Source organism: Schistocerca serialis, chromosome 7 (assembly GCF_023864345.2).
Source record: "Schistocerca serialis cubense isolate TAMUIC-IGC-003099 chromosome 7, iqSchSeri2.2, whole genome shotgun sequence".
NCBI classification, from domain to species: domain Eukaryota; kingdom Metazoa; phylum Arthropoda; class Insecta; order Orthoptera; family Acrididae; genus Schistocerca; species Schistocerca serialis.
The window spans coordinates 577,774,140-577,801,373 of NC_064644.1; the positions used below are offsets into that span (position 1 = coordinate 577,774,140).

Below are 27,234 nucleotides of genomic sequence, written 5' to 3' on the forward strand. Positions count from 1 at the left end.
CTTGTCAGGTGTCACGAAACTGTGTTCATCCATCACTCCGTGTGCTACCGCACAAATTGCTGAATGGCACACACAGAATTATTCCAATCGAGTGGTCATTGGCTTCTTTGCATGGATTTGGTATAAATATGGCTATTGTAAATCCTGCGAGCCACCAGCACAGGTTGTACCAGAACCCAAGGCAGACGGTGAATATAGTGAATAATGCCTGATGAGTCACACTACTTCACAGGCATGGCCATCCCAATAAATTAAGCTACAGAGTTTTGTACAACCATCTACTCAAGTTTCAAGCAAATTTGTTGAAAATAGTTTATGGTAAAGTAGTTTTCAGATGTCAGGAGTAAAAATATACATACTATTTCTAATGACAATGTTTGATTCTTGGTTTCTATAATTGCCAATTACACCTTTTAAAAGCTTGTTCTGTATTCATACGTATTTCTTATTGTTAGTGTACCCCCTGTTTATCGTGAGTCACTTGAGCCTCCATTGATGCGATTTCCGCCTGCGAGTGCTGCAGTCACTGGTACTCAATCGCCTTCATTCAGCCAGCTGGCCCTCTAACCATCTCGACCCCAGGTCCGTATTATGGCGCTCAAGTGACAATGCACTTCAGCTCGGCTGCAACCCATCTGGTCTCCACCTATGCGCCCACCAGTGCCTGAGCTCCACAAATGCAGTTGATTACCAGCTGCTGCACCAACTCTGACGGCTTTGCAAAGTGTGTAGAAAAAGACATTATATTACCAAATACTTCCAATTATGAAGGACTCAAGTGACACCAATGGATAATGACATTGTAAAGTAAAAACACAAACTCTGTACCCCCTGCCCCTATTGCATATTTCATGACCAATTTTTTAAAATGAGTATTCATCCTTTCATTAGTTTTAAGACCCCTTTTTGAATAAAAAACACTAAATGTCGGTCACCTTCCATGTACGTCAAAAGAAAAACTTTTTTTGTTTTGAATTGGATGTTAAGAGTGATTAGTGTTAATCACTGTAACAATCACAGACCTGTAACCGGCTCTCAAGGAAGGGGGAAGGATTTGTGCATGGTAACAGGTAACAATGGTAAAAATTTTTTGTTGTGTTCTACTTCAATCATTTCAACTTAGTCTCAGGCAGTGGCGTGAGCAGTTATGTAAACTACTCCGCAGTACTTGTGGCTGACTCTCATGCTATTATGCTGAGCTAGGGATGCCACAACGGTATTGTTGAGCAAGAGATACTAACTTTCTGCCACAAACCCGCCAGTGGGAGGACCGGGTGTCATCACGTGAGGTACGCAAGAGGGTCGGCGAGGTAGCGACCGCAACAGCGGGTCGCTCTCTTGCCTGCCAGCTCCCTTGATGTGTCCACCAGTCCTGCCTATTGAGGGCGAAATGCTCTTTTCATACCACGTGCGACTCACTCCAAGGCCAGTTTTCATTATCTTAGTGTTCCTTAGTGGCAGTTCTTGGGAATAAAACCCATTTTTCCCCACATCCTGGCATTTATCATTTTACGTGTAGGAAAAACACGCTGGATGCCCACCTGCTACTATCCTGACATGCACAATATTTTAACAGACGAGCCTGGCATTTACTTGCACAAGTGTGACACACTGACAAAAAATATGCATTCTAGCTGACTGGTGTGTACCATACTAATGAATGTTGATCCAGTGTGCATGCCTGGCTTAGTCCCATCTCCCAAGCCAGCGTACTGCACCTTAATTTATATGGGCGGTTCATCACTTGATGAAGCATAAACATATGGAAGAAAATGAAAATCAAACTGACATTACATATATCTTGTTTATATTTTCAACAGCTTACCATCTTGAGAGCTGGGCTCTGTGTCCGAGTAAAATGATTTCTTCTTAACAGGATGCACCTTCTTTGCACGTACTGTATTTGTTACTGGTGGCTGCTCGACGTCACGCACTTCTGATGGAGGTGCTACATCAGGATGAGCTGGTAGATCATGGTACCCGTGAGCCCGAGCATTGATATAGTGTGATAATGATCCTAGCTGAAGACACTCGCGCTCTGCAAGGTGTAGAAAACAGTTATGGTGATATGAAATATAGCACAATGAATTACTGAAATAAATGACATCAAGAAAGATGAACATCAAGTAAAATGCAAAAGAGGCTGCACAATAAGATTCTGGATGCTGTTAAAAGGTCTAAGAAAAACAGTAAATCAGAAATATAAAATTATGAAACAGAAGAGATAACAGAAATATTTGTTTCCAATTATATTCTGGTATGCAGAAGTCAAAAAAACTTTTACTTGTTTCATCCACTTAGGAAAACGGAGTAACATTATTATGACCATTTGCTAGATGTGATGCCTATTGAGCACAGTTTACGATATTTGTCACGTTAAATGTACCATTAAAGTAGGTATATAAGAGAAAAATGTTGTCTATATACATACTCTCTTTAGTGCTGTCATAGGTAAAGGAAGTAATATTTCATTTTAAGACAGGGTTTTTCACACCAAGGGATGAAATGTTTCTGAAATGGTATTGATTCTGAATTGACCGAATCCTTCTGCAAAGAACAAGTATCAGGAGGAGACACCACATTTTTACAAAAATCTTCAAATTCTTCCAATATGAACTGTAGGTCATTTTCTATAACTAATGTATATAGTAGACCTACCATCGTAAAAATTTTCGACAGAGCTGAAATTACTGTCGGCACAGAAGTAGATTGACAATGTGCCACATATGGAAACTTAGAATATGTATCAATAACAATAAGCTAGTAGAAATTCAAAAAAAAGATTCCACAAAACCTACAGGAATTTGTTCCCAAGACCACTGTGGAGATGGCCACGGTGACAAAAGGTGCATGGAGGCCGCCTGAAGGGTGGCACACTGTGGGCAAGTTGCAACCACTCACATTATTTTCCCATCAATGGATGGCCAAAAAACGTATCTGCATGCTAAAACTTTTGTATTTGACAGCCTCCAATGGTACCTCATGCCAGAGGATGGGCAGAACTTCAGCCTGTGGAGTGGTGTCCTCTGTAGCTAACACCAGAACACTGTCCCAAACAGAAAGATGATTTAGGAATGAAAAATAATTCCTTTAAGGATCAGAAGTGCAGCCTGCAGGTTTGTCTGGCCAGCTGTGTTGCACAAGAGAAATGCAGTGACAATTTTAGTGCTAGTAATTGGAAAACCATCAACAACATTTTGATCTTCCATGTCCACATGAAATCTAAGTAATTCCTCTTTCTCACACTCTGGGTCCAGACCAATCGGCAAACATGATAAGATGTCAGCATCTGCATGTTGGCCCATAGGTTGAGTATGTATCTCATAGCTGCATTGTGACACGGAAAGAGCCCATTGCTGTAAGAGATGAGTGGCTTTGTCTGGCAAGGATTCCAAATGGGTTAAAATGTGACATCAGTGATTTGTGGTTGCGATCCAGTGAAACTTGGACCAATATAGAGAAACGTGAACCTTTTTTGAGAATACACAATTGGAAGAGGTTCTTTCTCTATCTGAGAATAACACTGAAGCACTGAATTTAAAGTTTGAGAGGCATATTCAATAGAGCATTCTGATTCGTATGCATACTTATGAGGAAGTATGGGGCAAAGGCTTAACTAAGATGCATTGTGGCTAACACAAAGTGCTGGCATAGCTCAAAAGTAACCAAACAAGGGACCAACTGCAGCTTAGATTTCAATAACTTGATTGCCCCGTCACAAGCCGAGGACCATTGGAAACGAACTTTTTTTTTACGTAATAACGCATGGAGTGGTTGTGGCACAGTAGCAGCATCCAGTACGAATTTGTGGTAGTATGCAATTTTGCCTAAATACTCTTGTAATTCCTCGAAAGGTGTGGGATGTGGCAATGCAGCAAATGACATCAATATGCCAGTGCAATAGTTTAATCCCAGCATGTGACACTTCAAAACCCAAATAAATAAGAAATTGTTAAAAAAACTGTATCTTGCCCAGATTGCACTTTAACCCTGCAGATGGTAAAACAGAAAATAGAGCATGAAGGTTCTGCAAATGTTCCTCTGTAGAGGCACCAGACACTTTGATGTCATCTAAACAGTTGGTGCAGTCTGGAAGCAGAGGCAATAAGTTGCTTTAAAAGGCACTGAAAAATAGCTGGTGCACTTGCCACACTGGAAGGCAAACACTGGTACTGATAAAGCCCAAATAATGTATCGATAACTAGTGGAAGCTATAAACATGCATCTGCTAAGTCAGTCTTTGAAAACTACTGACCCTAATAATTCTGCTAACAACTCATCAGGGTGTGGTAAGGGAAAGGTATAAATTATTGACAGTGCATTAACTGATTTTTTAAAACCACCACAAAGGCATTATTTACGTGTAGATTTTTTTACTGTCAGCAGTGGCACTGACCATTCATGGGAAGAAATATGTCAAATAACATCAAGAGATTGAAGACAATCTAATTCTGCTTTTACTTGACCCTGCAAACTTACTGGTGCTGGGCAGGCCCAGAAAAAATGGAAGCGAGCAGACTGTTTCATCATAATATGAGCCCGAAAATCTGTTGCTCAACCCAGTCCTGGAGAAAATACAGAGGAAAATTTGGGACAGAGCATGTAACTGTTGATATGGAACTTGATCAGAAACCAAATGCACTTTGTCAACAATGGAGAACCAAAATAGTTTAAAAGCATCAAAACCAAACAGATATTCAGTGTAAGCATTGTCCACAACTAGTAATTTCAATGAACAAAACCCAGCCTTGTAAGTTAGAAGTGCAGAACTGTTCAAGAATGGTAATCTGTTGTTTGTTATAACTCACCACCCTCTGTGACACTGAAGCCAGAGGGAGAGAACCCACATTCATAAAAGTTGAGAATTCACTAATATTGCTGCTGCACACGTGTCCACCTGCATTCCCAATGTTTGTTAAACACACACACTTCAATGTATAACTTGCTTGGAGACACTATCACTGTTGACACACTGTTCACATCCATGTTCATTTTATCCCCTCTCAGGTTCAGACGAGAGTTATACGCAGAAACAATGTGTCCCTTTTTATGGTACCTATTACAAGTTGCCCAGCTATTGGGGCACACGATCCACTCGTGTTCAATAAAACAGTATGGGCACAATGGCTGTTGCTGTTGTGTCACAGAATGTTGTTATCATGAATGAGGATTGCCTACATGATGCTGAAACATCTGTTGATCTGCCGCAACAGCTTCTCCACTCCCTTGGGAACTGATTGATGGCCGGGCAGGATGAGAGGAACTGATTCCTGAAATTTCGGACCAGGCTTCTATCTGACTACTTGCAGTCTGTGAAACTTCAAATGACTAAGCTATGTTTAATACTTCCATAAGCATACAATTTTCACACTGTAGAGCTCACTCTCAAACTTCCCTATCAGGAACAAGACACACGATTGTATCTTGAACCATGTGATCTGCATAGGATTCCTTATGAACATTTGTCACAAAATTACAACAATGACTAAGTCCATGCAGTTCTAGTACCCATGCCCTGAACGGTGTTTTGGCTGCTTTTGGCAGTGGTAAAACACAACATGAGCAGCAATAACATGAGTATGTTTACAGCGACAGGTAGAAAGTAACTCTTGACACCTGATCAAAAGAAAGTCTTGAAGGGGCAAGCTGACAACAACTGACACAAAAACTGATGCACACGAGGTGAGATCCACAACAAAAAGAGTCTTGTATATGTTTAGGTCTGGAAATGTCGTCGCAGGCATTTTTTGTAAACACCCCAGTCTTATGCTGCATCATTCTACGCAGGGAACGGTGGCGGGTATGTTGCTGGCAGTCCTGCATGTTGTGCCAACATAGTTGTTAAGCTGGAAATAGTAACTATCATTGCCTGCTATTACATGAGAAGAGATTTAAGCATTGCCTCCATGGAAATTAGCTCAAAGGACCAATGGCTGAAACGGAATAAGGAGAGTCGAATACTGTACTCAACATGAGAGACAAAGTACATACAACAGATAACACACAAGTGGCTGGCGGAACCTCGCACTCTGGCCTGTATGGTCATTTGTTCTAACGGAGGGTGCTGCTAGCAGGCTGCACACCCAACTATTGTCATACAAACAGATCAGGTGGCCTCTAGTGGCCAAATCAAGCACAAACTTCATGTGTGAACTATGAAGTGACCCACACATAAATTTGGTAGTTACAGCATTACTTTAATCAAGAACCAATGTAAGGGTAAGAAACTGTAGGCTGCTCTCATGCATACAGATGGTAAATTACTTTCAGCACAAACACAATACAGTACAGAAACTTCCTGTGGTCCTTTCAAATTGTGGACCTGAGCAACGTCAGGACATGCCTGAATTACAATCTGGGACAGGAAAAGAGCACGCAACAGCTGTCTAGAAAAATCCTTCTGAATTGTACCTTCACCGTATGTAAAGCCATGACTTCTTTACACAACTGCACAAGATGTGGGTACATTTAGAGAGAAGCATATTTTGGTTGAAAATTGTGATGGTTTATTTGCGGGGGGGAGGGGGGGGGGGATCCAAATTGGAATGTTTCACTCATGTCTATCATTCTTTGGTTAAAGCGCAATGGGGAAAACATACTATGGACGACGGTCACATCCTAGTCCACAGGAGAATAACACCACCCTGGCTAATGATGCGCGGTGAAATACAGGTGTACCGTGTGGCAATAGGGTAAAGCTGGAAGGAAGACTTACCTATCTACACATCCACAACACCTTTTAGGCATCATTCTCATAATTGTTTTTGAGGAAAAAATGGGCTGCAGGACAGGTCTGCCTATGCCAATCCTGTAAGCACTTGTTCTGAAATCGATGTTAATTATTATTATTATCGTTAATTCCCCATTAAGGAGAGCGTTAAAACACAATCAATATTCACAATGACAATATGGTACATAAATTGGTACATTTCAAATTCATGGCACTTTTTTCTGTCTCTTTCTTTTCTCCTCCCAAAAACCTTTCATAAATTCACTGTGTTTCTTCTTCCTCTCTGCTGTCCACTTCTTTCCTGGTTTCTTCTCTTTTGGCGTTTCTTCGAATTTCTGTTTGTTGATTTTTTCTCTGTATTTTCCTCTGTTTGATATTTCTTCTGTGGAGATGTTTAGATTTTTGAGGTCTTCCATGGTTTCCTTTACCCAGTTAGTTTTCACCTTATTCGTCACCACTATGTTAAAAATCTTCTTGGTCAGCCTATGTTCATTCATCCTATGAATGTGCCCATAGAATTTTGCCCTTCATTTTCTGATATTGTCTGTAATTGTCTCTGCCTGTTTGTACAATTCCTTTGTTGGTCTCTTTATCCAGATCCCCTGTCTCTGAACTGGCCCATAGATCTTTCTCAGAATCTTCCTCTCTTGCTTTTCCATTTCCTTGATTTTAGTTCTTCCTCTGATTACTGTTGTTTCTGAGGCATACAAGGCCTCAGGTAAGACTACTGTTTTGTAATGTCTTAATTTGGCATTGACAGAAATATTTCTTTTATTGTAATGGTTCCAGGTAAGTCTGTATGCTTTTTGTAGTTTTGTAACCCTTTCTTCATTGGCTGTTGAATTCAGTCCTGTTTTCTGTATAATCTCTCCCAGGTATTTGAAACTTTCTACTTGTGTTATCTTTCCGTACTTTGTTATCAATGGGCTTCTGTCTGCAGATTTTGTGTCCACGTACTGGGTTTTTTCATATGATATTTGTAGTCCTGTTCTGGCTGTGATTTCATGCAATATCTCTAGGGCTTCTCTGGCTTCTTTTCTGTCATTTGTAATGATGGCTATATCGTCGGCAAAGGCCAGACATTTTATGTTGACGGTTCTATTTTTCTCTCTCCCCATCTTTACCCCATTGACTCCTTTGTCCCACGTCCTGATAATTTTCTCTAAAACAGCATTAAATAAAATGGGTGACAGGCCATCTCCCTGTCTCACTCCTGTCTTGATTTCGAAAGATCCTGAGATCTCGCCCATGAACTTCACTTTTGACTTTGTATTTGTTAATGTTTCCTGAATTAGTTTTCTGGTATTATTGTCTACCTTCATTTCTTCTAGTGTATTAAAAAGTGTTTCTCTATCTATGGAATCGTAAGCCTTCTTGAAATCAACAAATGTTACTGTGGTGTTTCTGGACTTTCTCGTTGTTAATAATGTTCTCAGACACCAGATCTGCTCACTGCATGATCTTCCCTTCCTGAACCCTCCTTGGTATTCTCCGATCTGTGGATCTATCTGAGGTTCTAGGCGATTTAACAGCGCTTTTGATAGAATTTTGTATGCCACCGGCAGTAACGAAATCCCTCTATAGTTATTAGAATCTGTTTTGTCTCCTTTCTTATGGGGGGGGGGGGGGGGGTGTATTAGGGCTGACTTCCATTCTTCTGGTATCTTTTCTGTTTCCCAGATGTTTTTGATTACACTATGAATTTTGGGTGTAATTTTTTCATGGTCTAATTTCCAGATTTCTGCAATCAGTCCATCTTCTCCTGGTGCTCTATTATTTTTCAAGGATTTTATTATTTTCACGATTTCTTCATATGTTGGGGGTTCGGAGTCCCGGTTGGGTTCTGGTTTTGTAAACTGTAATCTCTGCTTTGGTTTATCACAGTTAAGTAACGTGTCAAAGTATCTGGCTAATATTTCACAGTTTTTCTTCGGATTTGTCTCCAGTGTTCCATCTTGTCTTTTGAAGCATAAGCTTGGTGGCTGATATCCTGTCAAATTTTCTCGGAATACTCTGTAAAAATTTCGTGTGTTGTTTCTGGTGAAGTCTTCTTCTATCTCCTTCAACCTGCTGTTTTCGTAACCTCTTTTTTCTCTTCGGATTATTTTTGAAGTGTTTTTCTGTATCCTGTTGAAGTCTTCCCATTTTTCTTGTGTTTTATGGCTGTTAAATTTTTTCCAGGCTTGTATTCTGTCTTCTATGGCCCTGTCGCATGTCATGTTCCACCATCGGTGTTTCCTTTTTCTCGGTGGCTGCCCCAATTTTATCAGTTCTTTTATTTTTTCTGACAGTTCTATCCAGTTGTTGCTGTTGATTTTCGTAATTTCTTCTATTATTTCTTTCTTGTTTATTTGTAGGTACTCTGGATCTGTTCTGAAAGATCTGTTGGTTCTCTTGATTTGTCTATTGGGTATAAATTTTACTTTAATTTGGAGAAGGTGATGATCAGATTCGAAAACTCCTTTCCTTGTTCTTACGTTCATTATTTCTCTGGTGTTTTTTGTAGATATTGCTACGTGGTCTATCTGAAATTCTCCTAGAGCATGGTTGGGGGATTTCCAAGTTACAAGTTTTCTGTGTGGTTTCTGGAATTGCGTTGACATGATTTTCAGATCAAAATTTCTGCAGAAGTTTATCAAGTTCTCTCCATTTTTGTTTGTTCTCATGTGGGCCATGTGTTTCCCTGTCGTGTCTCGGAATTTTCTTTCTTTGCCTAACTGGGCATTGAAGTCTCCTAGTAACACTTTTATGTGATTCTTGGGGATTTTGCTGGTAGTTTCTTCCAGATCTTCCCAGAATTCCTCAATCATCTCTGGGTTCTTCTTGTTATAATTGTTTGTGGGGGCATGTCCATTGATTAATGTATAGGCTTTGTTTCCAGATCTTATCGTGAGTGTCGACATTTTTTCTGATTTTGAGGTGAAATCTATTACGGAGTCCAGTATCGATTTATGTACTACAAAACCAGTTCCGAAGAGTTTGAGATTTCTTCCTGGGATGGTTATGGCTGGTTTCCCCTTATATATCCTGTAATTTTCAGAATGAAAGTGGTTCTCATCTGCAAATCGTGTTTCCTGTATTGCCATAACTTTGATGTTGTATTTATCCATGGCATTTGTTAATTGTTTCAGTTTACCTGGCCTCAGTAGTGTGTTGGTGTTGAGTGTTCCCATGTAAAATACTTTCTTCATCTTGAGGGTTTTTGAGAGGCTCCGATTCTTCTCTTCATGACATGCCTGATCCCCTGGAATCCGATGATCAGGTCTATTACCCAGTCTTACTGACTGGGGCCCAGGGAAGTGGATTCTTTCCCGTTGTTCTGTCATGATTATTGGTTTGTGTTTAGGTATTGGTGGTGAAATCACGAAGGATCTCACATAATTTCGACTGGAGTTTTGAGTTCCAGAAGATTAACTTACAGCCGAGCTCACAGAGCCAACAGACGCTGACCAGAGTACCGGTGGCTGCCACGCAGACGTGTCTGGATGTTAATAAATTTGAAAGTGGTATTCAGTTCGAAAGGTCAAGGACTACTTGGATTAAATCAGTGCACCTCGAATCCTTGATTTTGTTCATGATAATTTGAGAGAGCAGCAGCCTAGAGAGCTTTAAAGAGAATTTAATGGTAGCATATAGGGAATTTCCTATGACACACTGCAGCATATTGGAGGATACACTTAGCTACCAATTTAGTTTTGGCTGTCCACCATGCTTTTCAGCAGCACTGGTGACCTGGCACGTGCATGGAAGGCTGCAGCTCAGCTCCCAACAGCGGGTCTGGACAAACTACAAATCAACAATCTGGAAGCAATCTGATCACAGACACACAACTTTCTAACAAAGCCACAATAAGAAGACAATCACAGGGTGCACACTGGCAGCTGCTACTTCACAGCAGTAACCAGTGAGTGACAATGTCAAGTAGCTATATCAAGGAAATAATGTGGGATTTACAACACAATTTGGCGGAAGACCTGAGAGCCATATATTTAAAAGAGCAGCTGAAAGAAGAACTACAGTGACTTCCATGTTACCCACTACAAGAACACCTTATGCTCAACAGGCACATATTGTAAAATGGGTTTCTGGCCACAACAGCTAGAGACAGTGCTTGTGTGTGTGTGTGTGTGTGTGTGTGTGTGTGTGTGTGTGTGTGTGTGAATGCCGCCAGCTTGTCTCTGTCCCACAGTACAGGTGTCATGGAGCAGTTCCCCTGGAAGAAAACAGATTCGCGTGCTCCCATCGGCATGATGAAGAACGTATCGGGATTCATCAGACCATGTAATGCTCTGCCACTGTGCCTACATCCAGTGCCGATGGTCACGTGCCCATTTCAGTTGTAGTTGCCGATGTTGTGGTGTTAGTATTTGCACATGCATCAGTCACTGGCTGCGGAGGCCCACCATTCGGAGCGTTTTTGCACTGTGTTTCTGGACACATTTGTAATCTGCTCAGCTTAAACTGATGTTAGGTCTGCCACAGTTCACCGCCTGTTTTTACCAGTCTCCCCAGCCTACGATGTCAGACATCTGTAATGAGGGGTGGTTGCCCAACCCCACAATGTCTGGATGTGTTTTCACCTTGGCTTCGCCACATGTCGGAAACACTCATAACAGCATTCCTCGAACACCTGACAAGCCATGCAGTATCCAATAGATAACACACACATTAAAATAGACAATCCACCAAACATAACAGACATGGAACACTTCTGGAGCAACATATGATCAAACCCGGTACAACACAACAGGCATGCACGGTGGATACAAGCAGAAACAGATACATACAAGATGATACCACAAATTCCTGAAGTATAATTTTGCAACATGAAGTCACCCAAGCAATTAATTCTACTCACAATTGGAAAGCCCCTGGAAAAGATAAAATAGCAAATTTCTGGCTGAAGAAATTCACCTCAACACATTCACATCTAACTAAATTATTTAACATATCTAAAAACAAAGATGATGTGACTTACCAAACGAAAGCGCTGGCACGTCGATAGACACACAAACAAACACAAACATACACACAAAATACTAGCTTTCGCAACCAACGGTTGCTTTGTCAGGAAAGAGGGAAGGAGAGGGAAAGACGAAAGGATTTGGGTTTTAAGGGAGAGGGTAAGGAGTCATTCCAATCCCGGGAGTGGAAAGACTTACCTTAGGGGGAAAAAAGGACGGGTATACACTCGCACACACACACATATCCATCCACACATATACAGACACAAGCAGACATATACAGAGGCAAAGAGTTTGGGCAGAGATGTCAGTCGAGGCGGAAGTGCAGAGGCAAAGATGTTGTTGAATGACAGGTGAGGTATGAGTGGCAGCAACTTGAAATTAGCGGAGATTGAGGCCTGGTGGATAACGGGAAGAGAGGATATATTGAAGAGCAAGTTCCCATCTCCAGAGTTCGGATAGGTTGGTGTTAGTGGGAAGTATCCAGATAGCCCGGACGGTGCAACACTGTGCCAAGATGTGCTGGCCGTAAATCACCAACTGACCTGCCTACACTGTGACGCATTCTATGTGGGAATGACCAGCAACAAACTGTCCATTCGCATGAATGGACACAGGCAGACAGTGTTTGTTGGTAATGAGGATCACCCTGTGGCTAAACATGCCTTGGTGCACGGCCAGCACATTATGGCACAGTGTTACACCGTCCGGGTTATCTGGATACTTCCCACTAACACCAACCTATCCGAACTCCGGAGATGGGAACTTGCTCTTCAATATATCCTCTCTCCCCGTTATCCATCAGGCATCAATCTCCGCTAATTTCAAGTTGCCGCCACTCATACCTCACCTGTCATTCAACAACATCTTTGCCTCTGCACTTCCGCCTCGACTGACATCTCTGCCCAAACTCTTTGCCTCTGTATATGTCTGCTTGTGTCTGTATATGTGTGGATGGATATGTGTGGATGGATATGTGTGGATGGATATGTGTGGATGGATATGTGTGGATGGATATGTGTGGATGGATATGTGTGGATGGATATGTGTGGATGGATATGTGTGGATGGATATGTGTGGATGGATATGTGTGTGTGTGCACGAGTGTATACCCGTCCTTTTTTCCCCCCTAAGGTAAGTCTTTCCGCTCCCGGGATTGGAATGACTCCTTACCCTCTCCATTAAAACCCAAATCCTTTCGTCTTTCCCTCTCCTTCCCTCTTTCCTGACGAAGCAACCGTTGGTTGCGAAAGCTAGTATTTTGTGTGTATGTTTGTGTGTCTATCGACATGCCAGCGCTTTCGTTTGGTAAGTCACATCATCTTTGTTTTTAGATATATTTTTCCCATGTGGAATGTTTCCCTCTATTAAATTATTTAACAGTTACATTGCAGACCCATACACATCCCCTGATACACTTACACATGGAATAACTTATCTGAAACCTAAAGATCAAGCAGGCACAGCAAACCCGGCAAAATATCGCCCGATAACACGCCTACCAACAATATACAAAATATTAACTTCAGTCATTACACAGAAATTAATGACACATACAACACAGAACAAAATTATAAATGAAGAACAAAAAGGCTGTTGCAAAGGAGCACGAGGATGTAAAGAGCAACTGATAATAGATGCAGAGGTGACATATCAAGCTAAAACTAAACAAAGGTTGCTACACTACGCATACATTGATTACTAAAAAGCTTTTGATAGTGTACCCCACTCATGGTTACTACAAATATTGGAAATATACGAAGTAGATCCTAAATTGATACAGTTCCTAAACATAGTAATGAAAAATTGGAAAACCACACTTAATATCCAAACAAATTCAAATAATATCACATCACAGCTAATACAGATTAAGCGTGGAATATACCAAGGAGACTCATTACGTCCTTTCTGGTTCTGCCTTGCTCTGAACCCACTATCCAACATGCTAAATAATACAAATTATGGATACAATATTACTGGAACATACCGACACAAAATCACACATCTGCTATACATGGATGATCTAAAACTACTGGCAGCAACAAATCAACAACTCAACCAATTATTAAAGATAACAGAAGTATTCAGCAATGATATAAATATGGCTTTTGGAACAGACAAATGTAAGAAAAATAGCATTGTCAATGGAAAACACACTAAACAAGAAGATTACATATTGGATAACCACAGCGACTGCATAGAAGCGATGGAAAAAACAGATGCCTATAAATATCTAGGATACATACAAAAAATAGGAATAGATAATACAAATATTAAAGAAGAACTAAAAGAAAAATATAGACAAAAGACTAACAAAAATACTGAAAACAGAATTGACAGCAAGAAACAAGACAAAAGCTATAAATACTTATGCTATACCAATATTGACCTACTCATTTGTAGTAGTGAAATGGAGTAACACAGACCTAGAAGCACTCAATACACTTACACGATCACAATGCCACAAATATAGAATATATCACATACATTCAGCAACTGAAAGATTCACATTAAGCAGAAAGGAAGGAGGAAGGGGATTTATCAACATAAAAAAACCTACATTATGGACAGGTAGACAATTTAAGAAAATTCTTTATAGAACAAGCAGAAACTAGCAAAATACACAAAGCAATCACTCATATAAACACATCGGCTACACCACTGCAATTTCATAACCACTTCTACAACCCTTTACATCACATAACATTGACAGATATGAAGAAAGTAAATTGAAAAAAGAAAACACTACATGGCAAGCACCCGTATCATCTAACACAGCCACACATCGATCAAGACGCATCCAACACATGGCTAAGAAAAGGCAATATATACAGTGAGACGGAAGGATTCATGATTGCAATACAGGATCAAACAATAAACACCAGATATTACAGCAAGCATATTATTAAAGATCCCAATACCACAACAGATAAATGCAGACTTTGCAAACAACAAATAGAAACAGTAGATCACATCACAAGCGAATGTACAATACTAGCAAATACAGAATACCCCAGAAGACATGACAATGTAGCAAAAATAATACATCAACAGCTTGCCTTACAACATAAACTTATAAAACAACATGTTCCCACATACAAGTATGCACCACAAAATGTACTGGAGAATGATGAATACAAATTATACTGGAACAGAACCATTATAACAGATAAAACAACACCACATAACAAACCTGACATCATACTCACCAATAAAAAGAAGAAATTAACACAACTAATCGAAATATCTATACCCAATACAACAAATATACAAAAGAAAACAGGAGAAAAAATTGAAAAATACATCCAACTGGCTGAGGAAGTCAAGGACATATGGCATCAGGATAAAGTTGACATTATACCAATTATACTATCAACTACAGGAATCATACCACACAATATCCACCAGTACATCAATGCAATACAGCTACATCCAAACTTACATATACAACTACAGAAATCTGTAATTATTGACACTTGTTCAGTTACCCGAAAGTTCCTAAATGCAATGTAACATATACCGTACAATTAAAAGGAAGTCACGCTTGATCAAGGTCCGCGTCACCTTCCATTTTTAACCAGACATAACGTCTGAGACAAGAAAGAAATAATAATAATAATTGCTAGTGATCTTGTGTGACTTGATTCTTCAGGAATAAAATAAATGTTTACTAATCTGAATCGTATTCAATGACATAAATTTCCTACCTGTATTTTGGAAATTCAATACAGAGTTCTTATGACTCTTCTGACAACACTCACCTTTGAATCGAGATTCAAGAACAGGAGCAGGTTTAGTTGCAAGAAATATTTTCTTAGCATGCTTTGATAAGCGAGTCTGCTCCGTTCCGTTGCCAGGGAAAACCAGCTGACGCAAGAATCTTGCACGATCCCTGATGTCATAGTTTTGGTCGTACCTCGCTAAGCTCAGAACATATTGTAATAACAGCCGAGTCTGTTTTGGATTAGTGAGGTACAGCTTGACAGCCAGATTCAGGATCTGAAGTTTTACTATGTTCTCCTAAAATTGAAATTATAAATTATTATTCAAGACAAAACCATAAATTGTTCACAAAAACAAACATTCCTTTCCTAACATGTGTCACAGCCCTTCCTACTACCTAATTAAAGGCCAAGCTTACACAAATTTTGACTAAAATTTCATGTCATTCACTAGAAGGGCTCTATGCCTTCATGCAAAATAAATTATTATATTCATAGAACCTATAAACAAGTACTAAATTCACAAATGAACTGCCTCTTTTCTGTTGAAACAATTCAGTTTCATATAATGAAGTATGAAATTTATTTACCTGCAATGAATTTAATATGATTGGAATATCAGAAAAATAGTAAACATGATCAAAAATATCACAAAAACTAGTAAACATGATTAAAAGTATCCCATATTAGCAAATACAAAATGTATTTTGATCGCAGAGCTATATTAATTTAGCATTTCAACATAATGTATTGTAAAGCCAAAAGTTTCCATGTTGTTATTTTATGTATGAACTCAGGAGAATAATATGGCCTGAAAAATTATTTTTTTTTTATGGATGATACGAGATGATTTTATGTTGAAGAAAATTATTACCACTATTATTAAATGCCAGAAAATATAGCTGTATATGTAAGAACCAAGACAGTCATAACCCAGAACATGTCCCCACTGTATTACCCACAAATGAAATGTTGCGTTACTCCTGTTACATGCTGGTGTCTCAAGTGTCACTGGTAATTACACCACCATTAGTTTTTTTCCGGATAGAGAAAGCATTCTCTAGCCTTAATTTTATTTCTTTTTCTTTAAGTCTCCATTATGTTACATTAACACACATCCAACTCAGGAATTTCAAGCAATATTATCTGTTTCATCATCACGTATTTGTCACAAACAAAATTTTCTTTCATGAGACTCCAATTACATAATAATTTACACAAATACCTGTTATAAATTATGATGATGATCAGTAGGCATACAAGTGTTTGGAATGTACAAAGGAACACTGATTGACAAGGAGAATTTAGATCGGGCCAGGCACCATACTTGGATAGATCAATGGTGGGCAACTGCTCACAAAAAGTAAGATATCCAGGCTCTTGTCCATATCTTGGTTCAAATGATGAATTTTCACCTCAGATACACATAATCACTGTTACTGTCATAAGTAATTCTTCTCTTGCTTGAAGGAAAGTGAAACCACAAGTAGGTGAAATGTACATAGCTCATCACCCAAAGCGAAAATCAGATGCTCACCTGCTCTGTAACACAGGATAGGTGGTGACATGTGGCAGGTCTGATGACAGAATACAATACGGGCATAGGCAGCAGTGTTTCAGAGCACACCATTTGGCACATCTAGTTGCACATGGAGCTAATCAGCACCCGACCCCTACATGTTCCCTTGTTGATCCAACAATATCACCAATTGCAATTGCAGTGGACACGGGGTCATTGAGATTGGACCACAAATATATGAATACATGTCACCTGATCAAGTGAACCTCATTTCTTGTTACACAAGGTTGATAGCCGCATTTGGATACACCTTCATTCGGGTGAATCGCTGCTTGAAACATGCACTGCATCAAGGAGTCAGGCTGACAGAAGTATTATTGCTATGGGGGATATTTACCTAAGCTTCCAGGGGACCTGTGGCAGGCATCAAGGGCACTGTGACAGCCATGGACTAGATGAACATTATTGTGGGCCACCTGCTTACCCCCACGCTTGATGTCTTCGTTAATGGTGATGGCATTTTCCAACATGATAACTGTCCCTGTCACACGGCCAGAATCGTGGGATGCTATCAGGAGCCAACTTTCTGCCCACCAGCCACTAGTTCATAATTAATGGGACTTGTGTGACCTGTGGATAGATGGTGCCATATGCCTCCAGAAATCAACCAAGGCCTTACGAAATACATGCCATGCAGAATTGCTGCTTTATTGCATTCCAAAGGTGAACCAAGACACTATCAAGCTGCTGGTCATAATATTTCCACTCACCAGTGTATATTACACTATTCCTGGATGCTACAGCAGAATCTCACAAATCTGCCCCTTTTCCTGCTGCAGTTGTTTTGTTGACTTCTTTCCTCATCTATTCTTTCTCATTTCTGTTAACTAAATTTTTAATATTCTTCTATAGTAGCACATTTCCAATGCTTACAATTCCTTCTTCTCCAGTTTTGTCAAGGTCATCCCTACATTTCCATATAATGTCATGCTACAGACAGTTCCATATCCATATTTGGCAACAGTAATTCCCTTTCACAAAGGAAATCTTTCTTCATATGCACCAATCTACTTACGATATGTCCCTTGCTTCATCCATTCTTGATACAAGACTACTTTAATTATTTTTACTACTGCCTTGCCCAAGTTTTTTGTTTCACAGCTCTTCACCACTTTTGCCTTGAACTTGTTTATCTGACCCATATTCTTAGCTAAGATGGTGTCCAGACCATTTAACAATTTCTCTAACCCTTCCTATCCTTTAGCCCAATATGGAGCAACAACCACAAACCTTAGTGTAGGAGTCAAGTCTGCTCATCATCTTAAATAATTTCTACCACACACTTAAAATTGATATATATACTTGTACAGATGTAGATTTCATTGCGATTTCTACCCAATATGAAATTATCCAATTACTTTTCCATTTTTTTTTTTAGAGAGAGAAAAAGAAAGAGAGGGCTGTCATATGACTGGCATTTCTGATATCCACACTACGCCAAACACAGCTTAGTCTCAAAGAGAGGTATATAAAAGGAAAATGCACTTGAGAAAACTGTAAAATTACAAGGAGATCAAATGGATGGTCAGTACTTATCCTTATGAGATGAAAGACGAAGTACTGTTGATGCACACATTGAAAGGCAGAAAAAACTCTGCATCGATTTTGGAAGTACTGGTTGGTTATGATCAAACTTTCCCTATTTAACACATTGTAACACGGAAACTAATTACCATATCAGTACCATCATGGTAGTGTTAATGTCCAGAGTATGGGATGCATGATTTTCACGCCTCACAGCATCACCATCCAGTTCCAACTACGGCCACCAGGTGCTGTGATCAGTCATTTTGATTCATAGTCTCTCACATCTGACCAGTCGCAGTGCACTTGTTGATGTGTCAACATGAACTTGGACAAAATGAGCAGGGCATTATAGGCGAAGCTCTATTATCTAAACAACACTAATGCAGCAGCTGCACTTTGAGAATATCGCCAGCTGAAAGGATTATGGAAGGGTCCTCTTTCACCACCTGCTGTGCAGAGCATGATGAAGAAGTTGATTTGATGAAATGGCCGACAACTGGCTGATGAAATCGTTGTTGCTATGGCAGACAGCGCTGCGCGCAATTCCCGATTGTCAGGCAGTGTGTGTGATGTGTCACGACAGTTGAACATCCCATGTTCCACTGTACGGAAGGTGCTTCAAACCATTCTCAAATGGTATCCATGAAAGATCAATATCATACAGCAGCTTGTGCCACAGCTTGTGCCACAGGACACACAACAACGTGTTGACTTTGTCTCCACTTTCTCGCATGGATTGAAGTTGATGAGGGCTGGCCCTGGACCATCCTATGGACAAATGACGCTCATTTTTCTCTGACAGGTGTGGTGAACAAACAGAATTGTGGAGTGTGGGGATCTTCACCTCCAGTCACTGTGCATGAAGTTCCTCTGTACGGTGAATGCATCACTGTATGGTGTGGCTTCACAGCTTCTTTTTTAAAGAGGTTGGCACTCAAGGACCGAAGATGTGCAGTGTGACTGGCCAGCATTAATGTGATATGTTTAGCCAGCATGTTATATCCGCCCTACAGGAGAGAAAAAACTCAATAGCTTCTCCGAAACACACCTGGAAATGATCGAATTATCAGCCGATTGTTTCCAAATGCTTGGCCGGTTGTGGGACTACCTGAAGGACAGTGTTCACCAGGGAAAAACTCACACATGTGCTGATATGAAGCGCTGCATATCAAGAGAGGTAGTCAGCATACCTATGGACATGCTTCGTTCTGCTGTGCAGAATGCAATCCTGTGCTTTCAGACTCTTCTGGACACTGATGGGCACCATATTGGCCCCTTTTGTAGCAGTAATGGTACCGGTATGTAATGTATGATGTACCATAGCAGCACATTAAAAGTGTTTCAATTGTACTGATTCTGCATTATACCCCTTCCTCAAGCCCTTGACATTAATGCTACCACGTTTGGTTCTCATACAGTAATTAGTTTCCATGTTATAATGTGTTACATAGAGAAAGTTTTATTATAACCACCCGGTATTAGTTCCTTCCTCAAGGAGGAGGTCAGGGGTTGGGTTATTTGGGGAAGGAGACCAGACAGCGAGGTCATCGGTCTCATCGGATTAGGGAAGGATGGGGAAGGAAGTCGGCCGTGCCCTTTCAGAGGAACCATCCCAGCATTTGCCTGGAGTGATTTAGGGAAATCACGGAAAACCTAAATCAGGATGGCTGGACGCGGGATTGAACCGCCGTCCTCCCGAATGCGAGTCCAGTGTCTAATCACTGCACCACCTCGCTCGGTCCTCAAGGAGGAAATGGCAATATGTTTGTGAATGGCAGGTCAACCACACGCCAGGTCAAGAAGAATCTACCAGTTGCAAGGAGGATGAGGGCAGACAAAGATCTGTTTGTGTCAACAAAATGTGTGTCTTTTATGTGCTAGAAGCATGCAAGTTTGCATCTATAAATTGTAATGGGCTGAAAGTATTCTGCATGTGCATGTGTGCAAGTAGATATTCTTGTAGCATAAGAGTCAATATTCCCCTCCTCCCTCCCCACTCAATATAAAAACAGTATTCTAGGATAAATTTCAATACACAAAAATGACTATATCTGTGCAGTTCACTTCTGCTATACTAATTACATACCTCAGTGATGAATGTTTTAGCCATTTTTCTTAGGACATCTGGTGCTATACGAGGTACTCTTTCTGAGTACTCTCCCAACAGCCATAGGATTGAAGCACGAGCCTGTGGAACACTGATGTAATCCACAAGTTTCGCCATTTGCACAATGATATCTCTGTGTTCACCAGGCTGCCCCGTTTGGAGCAGCTTCTTGATCACCACCACACTTTCCGCCACAACAGCTTCTGAAAAATAATAAATAATTTTGACTGCAAATGTAAGTTATTTGCAGGTCTTCCAATCTCCAGCAATGTCAGGTAATTAAACAAGATCAACCTTTCAGCTTGATAACTGGTTTTCAGCAGCTTTTCACCATTCACTATCCCTTTATTTATTGCTGCTAGCTGCAGTTTCTATTACAAGAATTGAAGAGTTTTGACATTCACATTTTTTTTATTCATTCATACGAGGCACTTCAGGGGTGCAGAATGAAACAAGGAAATCGCTACACTCAGAATGCAGCAACCACTTACTGGCTGCTCATGATCTAAATACACAGTATACTGAACTAAATACATATAGCATATAGGACCTGTTCCACATCATTACAATTTATTGTGCAAAATGATCCATGGAAGGTGAAACTAAGTAAATAACTAACTAGCTACAAAGGCCTTATGCACATAGCACTACTGTTGAGCAGAATGTGCAAATAATTTCCATGGTGTAGTAGTCATAGGTAAGCCCCGAGTCACATCAACTCATGTCTGCCATTAGCTAACATACTGTATGGTGCGACTATTAACTATGGTATACACTGAGATGGGCTTTGTATTCAACAAACACTGCATACCAATGGAAAACAATGAGTTCAGAGCATACCTCATGAATGGCATCTGTTTACCAGCCTGGTGCCTAGACTGCTTTTGCTAGAGAACTCAGGGTCACTTGGTTGCCTCATATGACAATGTCACATAAGAAAATTAACTACGATATCTTCACTCACCTGTCATTGCCATTACGAACAATCTGTCATAGAGTACTGCATACAAATTGCTCAAAAGAAGTTTTGCACTGCCCTCAAGACCAAGTAGGGTTTTTTTTTTTTTTTTTTTTTTTTTTTTTTTTTTTTTTTTTTTTTTTTGAGAACCACTTTCTTGTTAGTGTTTAGTCCACAGAAAATTGCTACATGCAACCACCTGTGCTATAGAAGGTAAAAGTCAACTTGGGTTCTCAGTGTAGTTCAGCAGAGCACACTATACCTACACTTGTGAATGGAACAAGGCAACCCGTGTATATTGTTCAGTGTGTCAGCATGCCTCAAAAGGTCATTTCAATCTTAGACAGTGCACACACAGTCACTTTACAGAAAGATGGATTGGCAGAATGGGAAATTGCTCACAGAACTGGTGTACATCACATATTCAGCAACTATCATGAGAGACAAAATGTTGAAGGTCTGCCTCGTAAGGGACAACCACACCAGCTGATGACCACTATCTACAAATTATCGCTCACAGGTATGAGGAGGAGATTACAATAGACCTGCATGCTGCCTTTTTGGAGGCAACTTGGTGGGTTGTGTCAAGCAATAGTGTATGCAATTATATCCACGTGGGTAATTTGGCTTCTAGGTATCCAAAACAAAACAATACAAATCTGCCAGTGCCATAACACACAAAGGAAATGGGCAATGGAACATTTGGAATAGACCTGAATTGATGGTGTCACATTCCCTTCATCAATGAGTGTAAGATTTTTGTGATTGTGTGAAAGTGTGTGCAGAGAGCCACATACAAACACACATTTCAAACATGCAGTTACACATGTTTGGCATGGTGCTGAGTCAGTCACATTTTCAGCTGGTATCATGTGCATATGTCAGACATGTTTCCCCACTATCAAGCATATTTTGAGAACCATGGTTTCAGGACAGGACCCTCCAACAGATTTTTCAGACCTACATTTTGGCAATTGGTTTATGTTTCCAGACTATAATGCATAAGCACACTGTACCCACCTTGTTATCACCTTCCTACATGAGGCCGAGATCGACCGAGTGAAATGGGCTGTGGCATCTCTGACCTGAACCTGATGATGAATGCTTGAACCCACTGAAATTTACAATGTGGCATTGCAGAAACCCTCCTGATGTACTGTAAAATCCAAAGGGGGTCACCACGTAAGAATGAGACAGAACTGAGTAGCAACATCCATGCCAAAGAAGACTTCAGAATGTTATACTGCACAAGGTGGAACAACACTGTATTGAATGTCAAGCTGAAACAGATTTTGGTTTCATGGATGTCCAAAGATTTGCACTTCTGGACTTCTGCCTTTACTTTTGCTAATGTTTTGTTTTTATTTCACATTAGACTTACTTCGTTTAGTTTCATGAAGCTTATTTATTCATTTCCTGATCCCTTTGAAATTAAGTCTAAACACATTTACACACATGCACGTGGTGCAAAGCCCCTCCCCCCTTTTCTTCTGGCCAGTTTATAGGTATGTAAAACATTTCTTCTCATCACAAATCTTTGGCAACTATATACTAGCCTATTCAAGGATCTAACTTTAAAGCAACCAAGCTTCATGTCATATCATCAACGCTCCCATTGGGAACTTCCTTTGACATAAATCTCCTTGAAAAATACACTTCATTCATCAGGAGGCCTAAAAACAGTGTTATGGATTATGAACACCCCAAAAAATCATTTTCATGTATTCGCTGCAAGAGGTGAAGCCAAGGGCAAACTTCATCTGAAATTCCAGGACTACCTGCATACAAAACATCAGGACATTTCCTATAGTTTCTTTTTACTTTACCAACTGTGGGGCTGTATCATGCATCTCCTATGTTTTGCCCGCAAGGGGGAAAAAACTAGCACAGTCTTGGAAGCAACCAAAGAAAATATACTTCATAATCCTCAGATGTGATTCATATAATTACAGAGTCCAGTGTAATCTGTACTAATAATAAATCTGTAAAAATGTTATGTCTGTCTGTCTGTCTGAAAAGAGTTCTCCACCCTGAGGAAGAACACAGGCTACTTTAGAAACAATGTAGCATGAGGTACTTATTGGTTCAAAGAATATTATGTGAACAAAGGAAAAATATTCACTTTTTGAAATAGCTATTTACTCTTTGACTTTTGACATACTTGTGAAAATACTTTAGTTGGCTGACATTTGCTACGTGATACGATTCAGAGAAAATAATACAATGCTTTTACAATTTTCAATGAGTATAATAATAATAATAATAATAATAATAATAATATAGATTTTATTACCTTTAGGCCATTACAGAAATTGACGTCAAATGAAGATACAATTTGCAATACAGTGTGATAACGTATTGACTACTGAAATATTTTAACTTATGTTACAATAAATGTACAGTGGGTCATCTATTGGATTACTGCATTTTACAGTTGAAGAATTCATTGATGTCATAGAACGGGTGGGCAATTAACCATTCATACAGTCTTTCTTTGAATGTACGTTCAGGAAGATCCTGTATAGCATGTGGCAGCTTATTAAATATTTTGTGCCCTGTGACTTCATAGCTATTTATTGATACTGATAATCTGTGGTAAGGCATGTATATGTGTTTGATGCATCTTATATTGTAACAATGTACATTTTCTCTCTGTTTTACATCTTGTAGGTTCTTCCTTGTATAGATTAAGGCATTATATATATACTCCTAGAAATTGAAATAAGAACACCGTGAATTCATTGTCCCAGGAAGGGGAAACTTTATTGACACATTCCTGGGGTCAGATACATCACATGATCACACTGACAGAACCACAGGCACATAGACACAGGCAACAGAGCATGCACAATGTCGGCACTAGTACAGTGTATATCCACCTTTCGCAGCAATGCAGGCTGCTATTCTCCCATGGAGACGATCGTAGAGATGCTGGATGTAGTCCTGTGGAACGGCTTGCCATGCCATTTCCACCTGGCGCCTCAGTTGGACCAGCGTTCGTGCTGGACGTGCAGACCGCGTGAGACGACGCTTCATCCAGTCCCAAACATGCTCAATGGGGGACAGATCCGGAGATCTTGCTGGCCAGGGTAGTTGACTTACACCTTCTAGAGCACGTTGGGTGGCACGGGATACATGCGGACATGCATTGTCCTGTTGGAACAGCAAGTTCCCTTGCCGGTCTAGGAATGGTAGAACGATGGGTTCGATGACGGTTTGGATGTACCGTGCACTATTCAGTGTCCCCTCGACGATCACCAGTGGTGTACGGCCAGTGTAGGAGATCGCTCCCCACACCATGATGCCGGGTGTTGGCCCTGTGTGCCTCGGTCGTATGCAGTCCTGATTGTGGCGCTCACCTGCACGGCGCCAAACACGCATACGACCATCATTGGCACCAAGGCAGAAGCGACTCTCATCGCTGAAGACGACACGTCTCCATTCGTCCCTCCATTCACGCCTGTCGCGACACCACTGGAGGCAGGCTGCACGATGTTGGGGCGTGAGCGGAAGACGGTCTAATGGTGTGCGGGACCGTAGCCCAGCTTCATGGAGACGGTTGCGAATGGTCCTCGCCGATACCCCAGGAGCAACAGTGTCCCTAATTTGCTGGGAAGTTGCGGTGCGGTCCCCTACGGCACTGCGTAGAATCCTACGGTCTTGGCGTGCATCCGTGCGTCGCTGCGGTCCGGTCCCAGGTCGACGGGCACGTGCACCTTCCGCCGACCACTGGCAACAACATCGATGTACTGTGGAGACCTCACGCCCCACGTGTTGAGCAATTCGGCGGTACGTCCACCCGGCCTCCTGCATGCCCACTATACGCCCTCGCTCAAAGTGCGTCAACTGCACATACGGTTCACGTCCACGCTGTCGCGGCATGCTACCAGTGTTAAAGACTGCGATGGAGCTCCGTATGCCACGGCAAACTGGCTGACACTGACGGCGGCGGTGCACAAATGCTGCGCAGCTAGCGCCATTCGACGGCCAACACCGCGGTTCCTGGTGTGTCCGCTGTGCCGTGCGTGTGATCATTGCTTGTACAGCCCTCTCGCAGTGTACGGAGCAAGTACGGTAGGTCTGACACACCGGTGTCAATGTGTTCTTTTTTCCATTTCCAGGAGAGTGTGTGGGTGTGTGTGTGTGTGTGTGTGTGTGTGTGTGTGTCTATATATATATATATATATATATATAGGGAAACATTCCACATGGGAAAAATATACCTAAAAACAAAGATGATGTGACTTACCAAACGAAAGCGCTGGCACGTCGATAGACACACAAACAAACACAAATTCACACACAAAATCCAAGCTTTCGCAACCAACGGTTGCTTCATCAGGAAAGAGGGAAGGAGAGGGAAAGACGAAAGGATGTGGGTTTTACGGGAGAGGGTAAGGAGTCATTCCAATCCCGGGAGCGGAAAGACTTACCTTAGGGGGATACAAGGACAGATATACACTCGCACACACACATATCCATCCGCACATACACAGACACAAGCAGACATTTGTAAAGGCAAAGAGGGAAACATTCCACGTGGGAAAAATATATCTAAAAATACAGATGATGTGACTTACCGAACGAAAGTGCTGGCAGGTCGATAGACACACAAACAAACACAAACAAACACATGAAATTCAAGCACATGAAATTGGTGTATGTGCGGATGGATGTGTGTGTGTGCGTGTATACCCCTTCTTTCCCCCTAAGGTAAGTCTTTCTGCTCCCGGTATTGGAATGACTCCTTACCCTCTCCCTTAAAACCCACATCCTTTCGTCTTTCCCTCTCCTTCCCTCTTTCCTGATGAGGCAACAGTTTGTTGCGAAAGCTTGAATTTCATGTGTATGTTTGTGTTTGTTTGTGTGTCTATCGACCTGCCAGCACTTTCATTCGTAAGTCACATCATCTGTGTTGATACATACACACAAAATTCTAGCTTTCGCAACCAATGGTTGCTTCGTCAGGAAAGAGGGAAGGAGAGGGAAAGACGAAAGGATGTGGGTTTTAAGGGAGAGGGTAAGGAGTAATTCCAATCCCGGGAGCGGAAAGACTTACCCTAGGGGGAAAAAAGGACAGGTATACACTCGCACACACACACATATCCATCCGCACATACACAGACACAAGCAGACACACACACACACACACACACACACACACACACACACACACACACACACACACACACACACTGGTTTATTACCATCATAAATTTTTGTTCAGTAAATAAGGGTTTGCCGTGGACCCTATGTGAAGAATTTGTATTTATCCCAATGGCTTTCTTCGGCAATAATAGGATGTCATGTATATGACTACAATTACCCCATGAGATAATGCAGTAGGATATTATACTTTGGAAAAATGCAAAATAAGATGATCTGACTTATGTTTCAGGCACACAATTTCTGAGTTGTCTTAATAAATAAATTACTCTAGATAGCTTTCTACTAATATAGTTTACATGCTGGCCCCAGGACAACTTTTCGTCTAAATAAACTCCCAGTAATTTAACAGAACTAGGGTCATCAGATAGTGGCTTGTCTCTTAGAGTGAAGATCATCTGCGGTCTCATGTTCATTTAGCAAGAAACCATTTGCTCTGAACCAATATGCTGTGTAAGTGAGTGTATTTTCAGCACAGGTT

At 40.8% G+C, this 27,234-nt stretch overlaps 1 protein-coding gene across 1 annotated transcript in view; it reads right to left on the reverse strand.

The window, feature by feature from the left end:
• LOC126412189 (AP-3 complex subunit beta-2) overlaps positions 1–27,234 on the reverse strand; it is a 255,075-nt gene that overhangs the window by 101,793 nt on the left and 126,048 nt on the right. The window contains exons 11-13 of the mRNA XM_050081668.1: positions 20,609–20,832; positions 15,456–15,714; positions 1,826–2,038 (exon numbers count right to left, since the gene is read on the reverse strand). Coding sequence (XP_049937625.1) covers positions 1,826–2,038; positions 15,456–15,714; positions 20,609–20,832 — 696 coding nt within the window. The remainder of the gene's footprint in view (positions 1–1,825; positions 2,039–15,455; positions 15,715–20,608; positions 20,833–27,234) is intronic.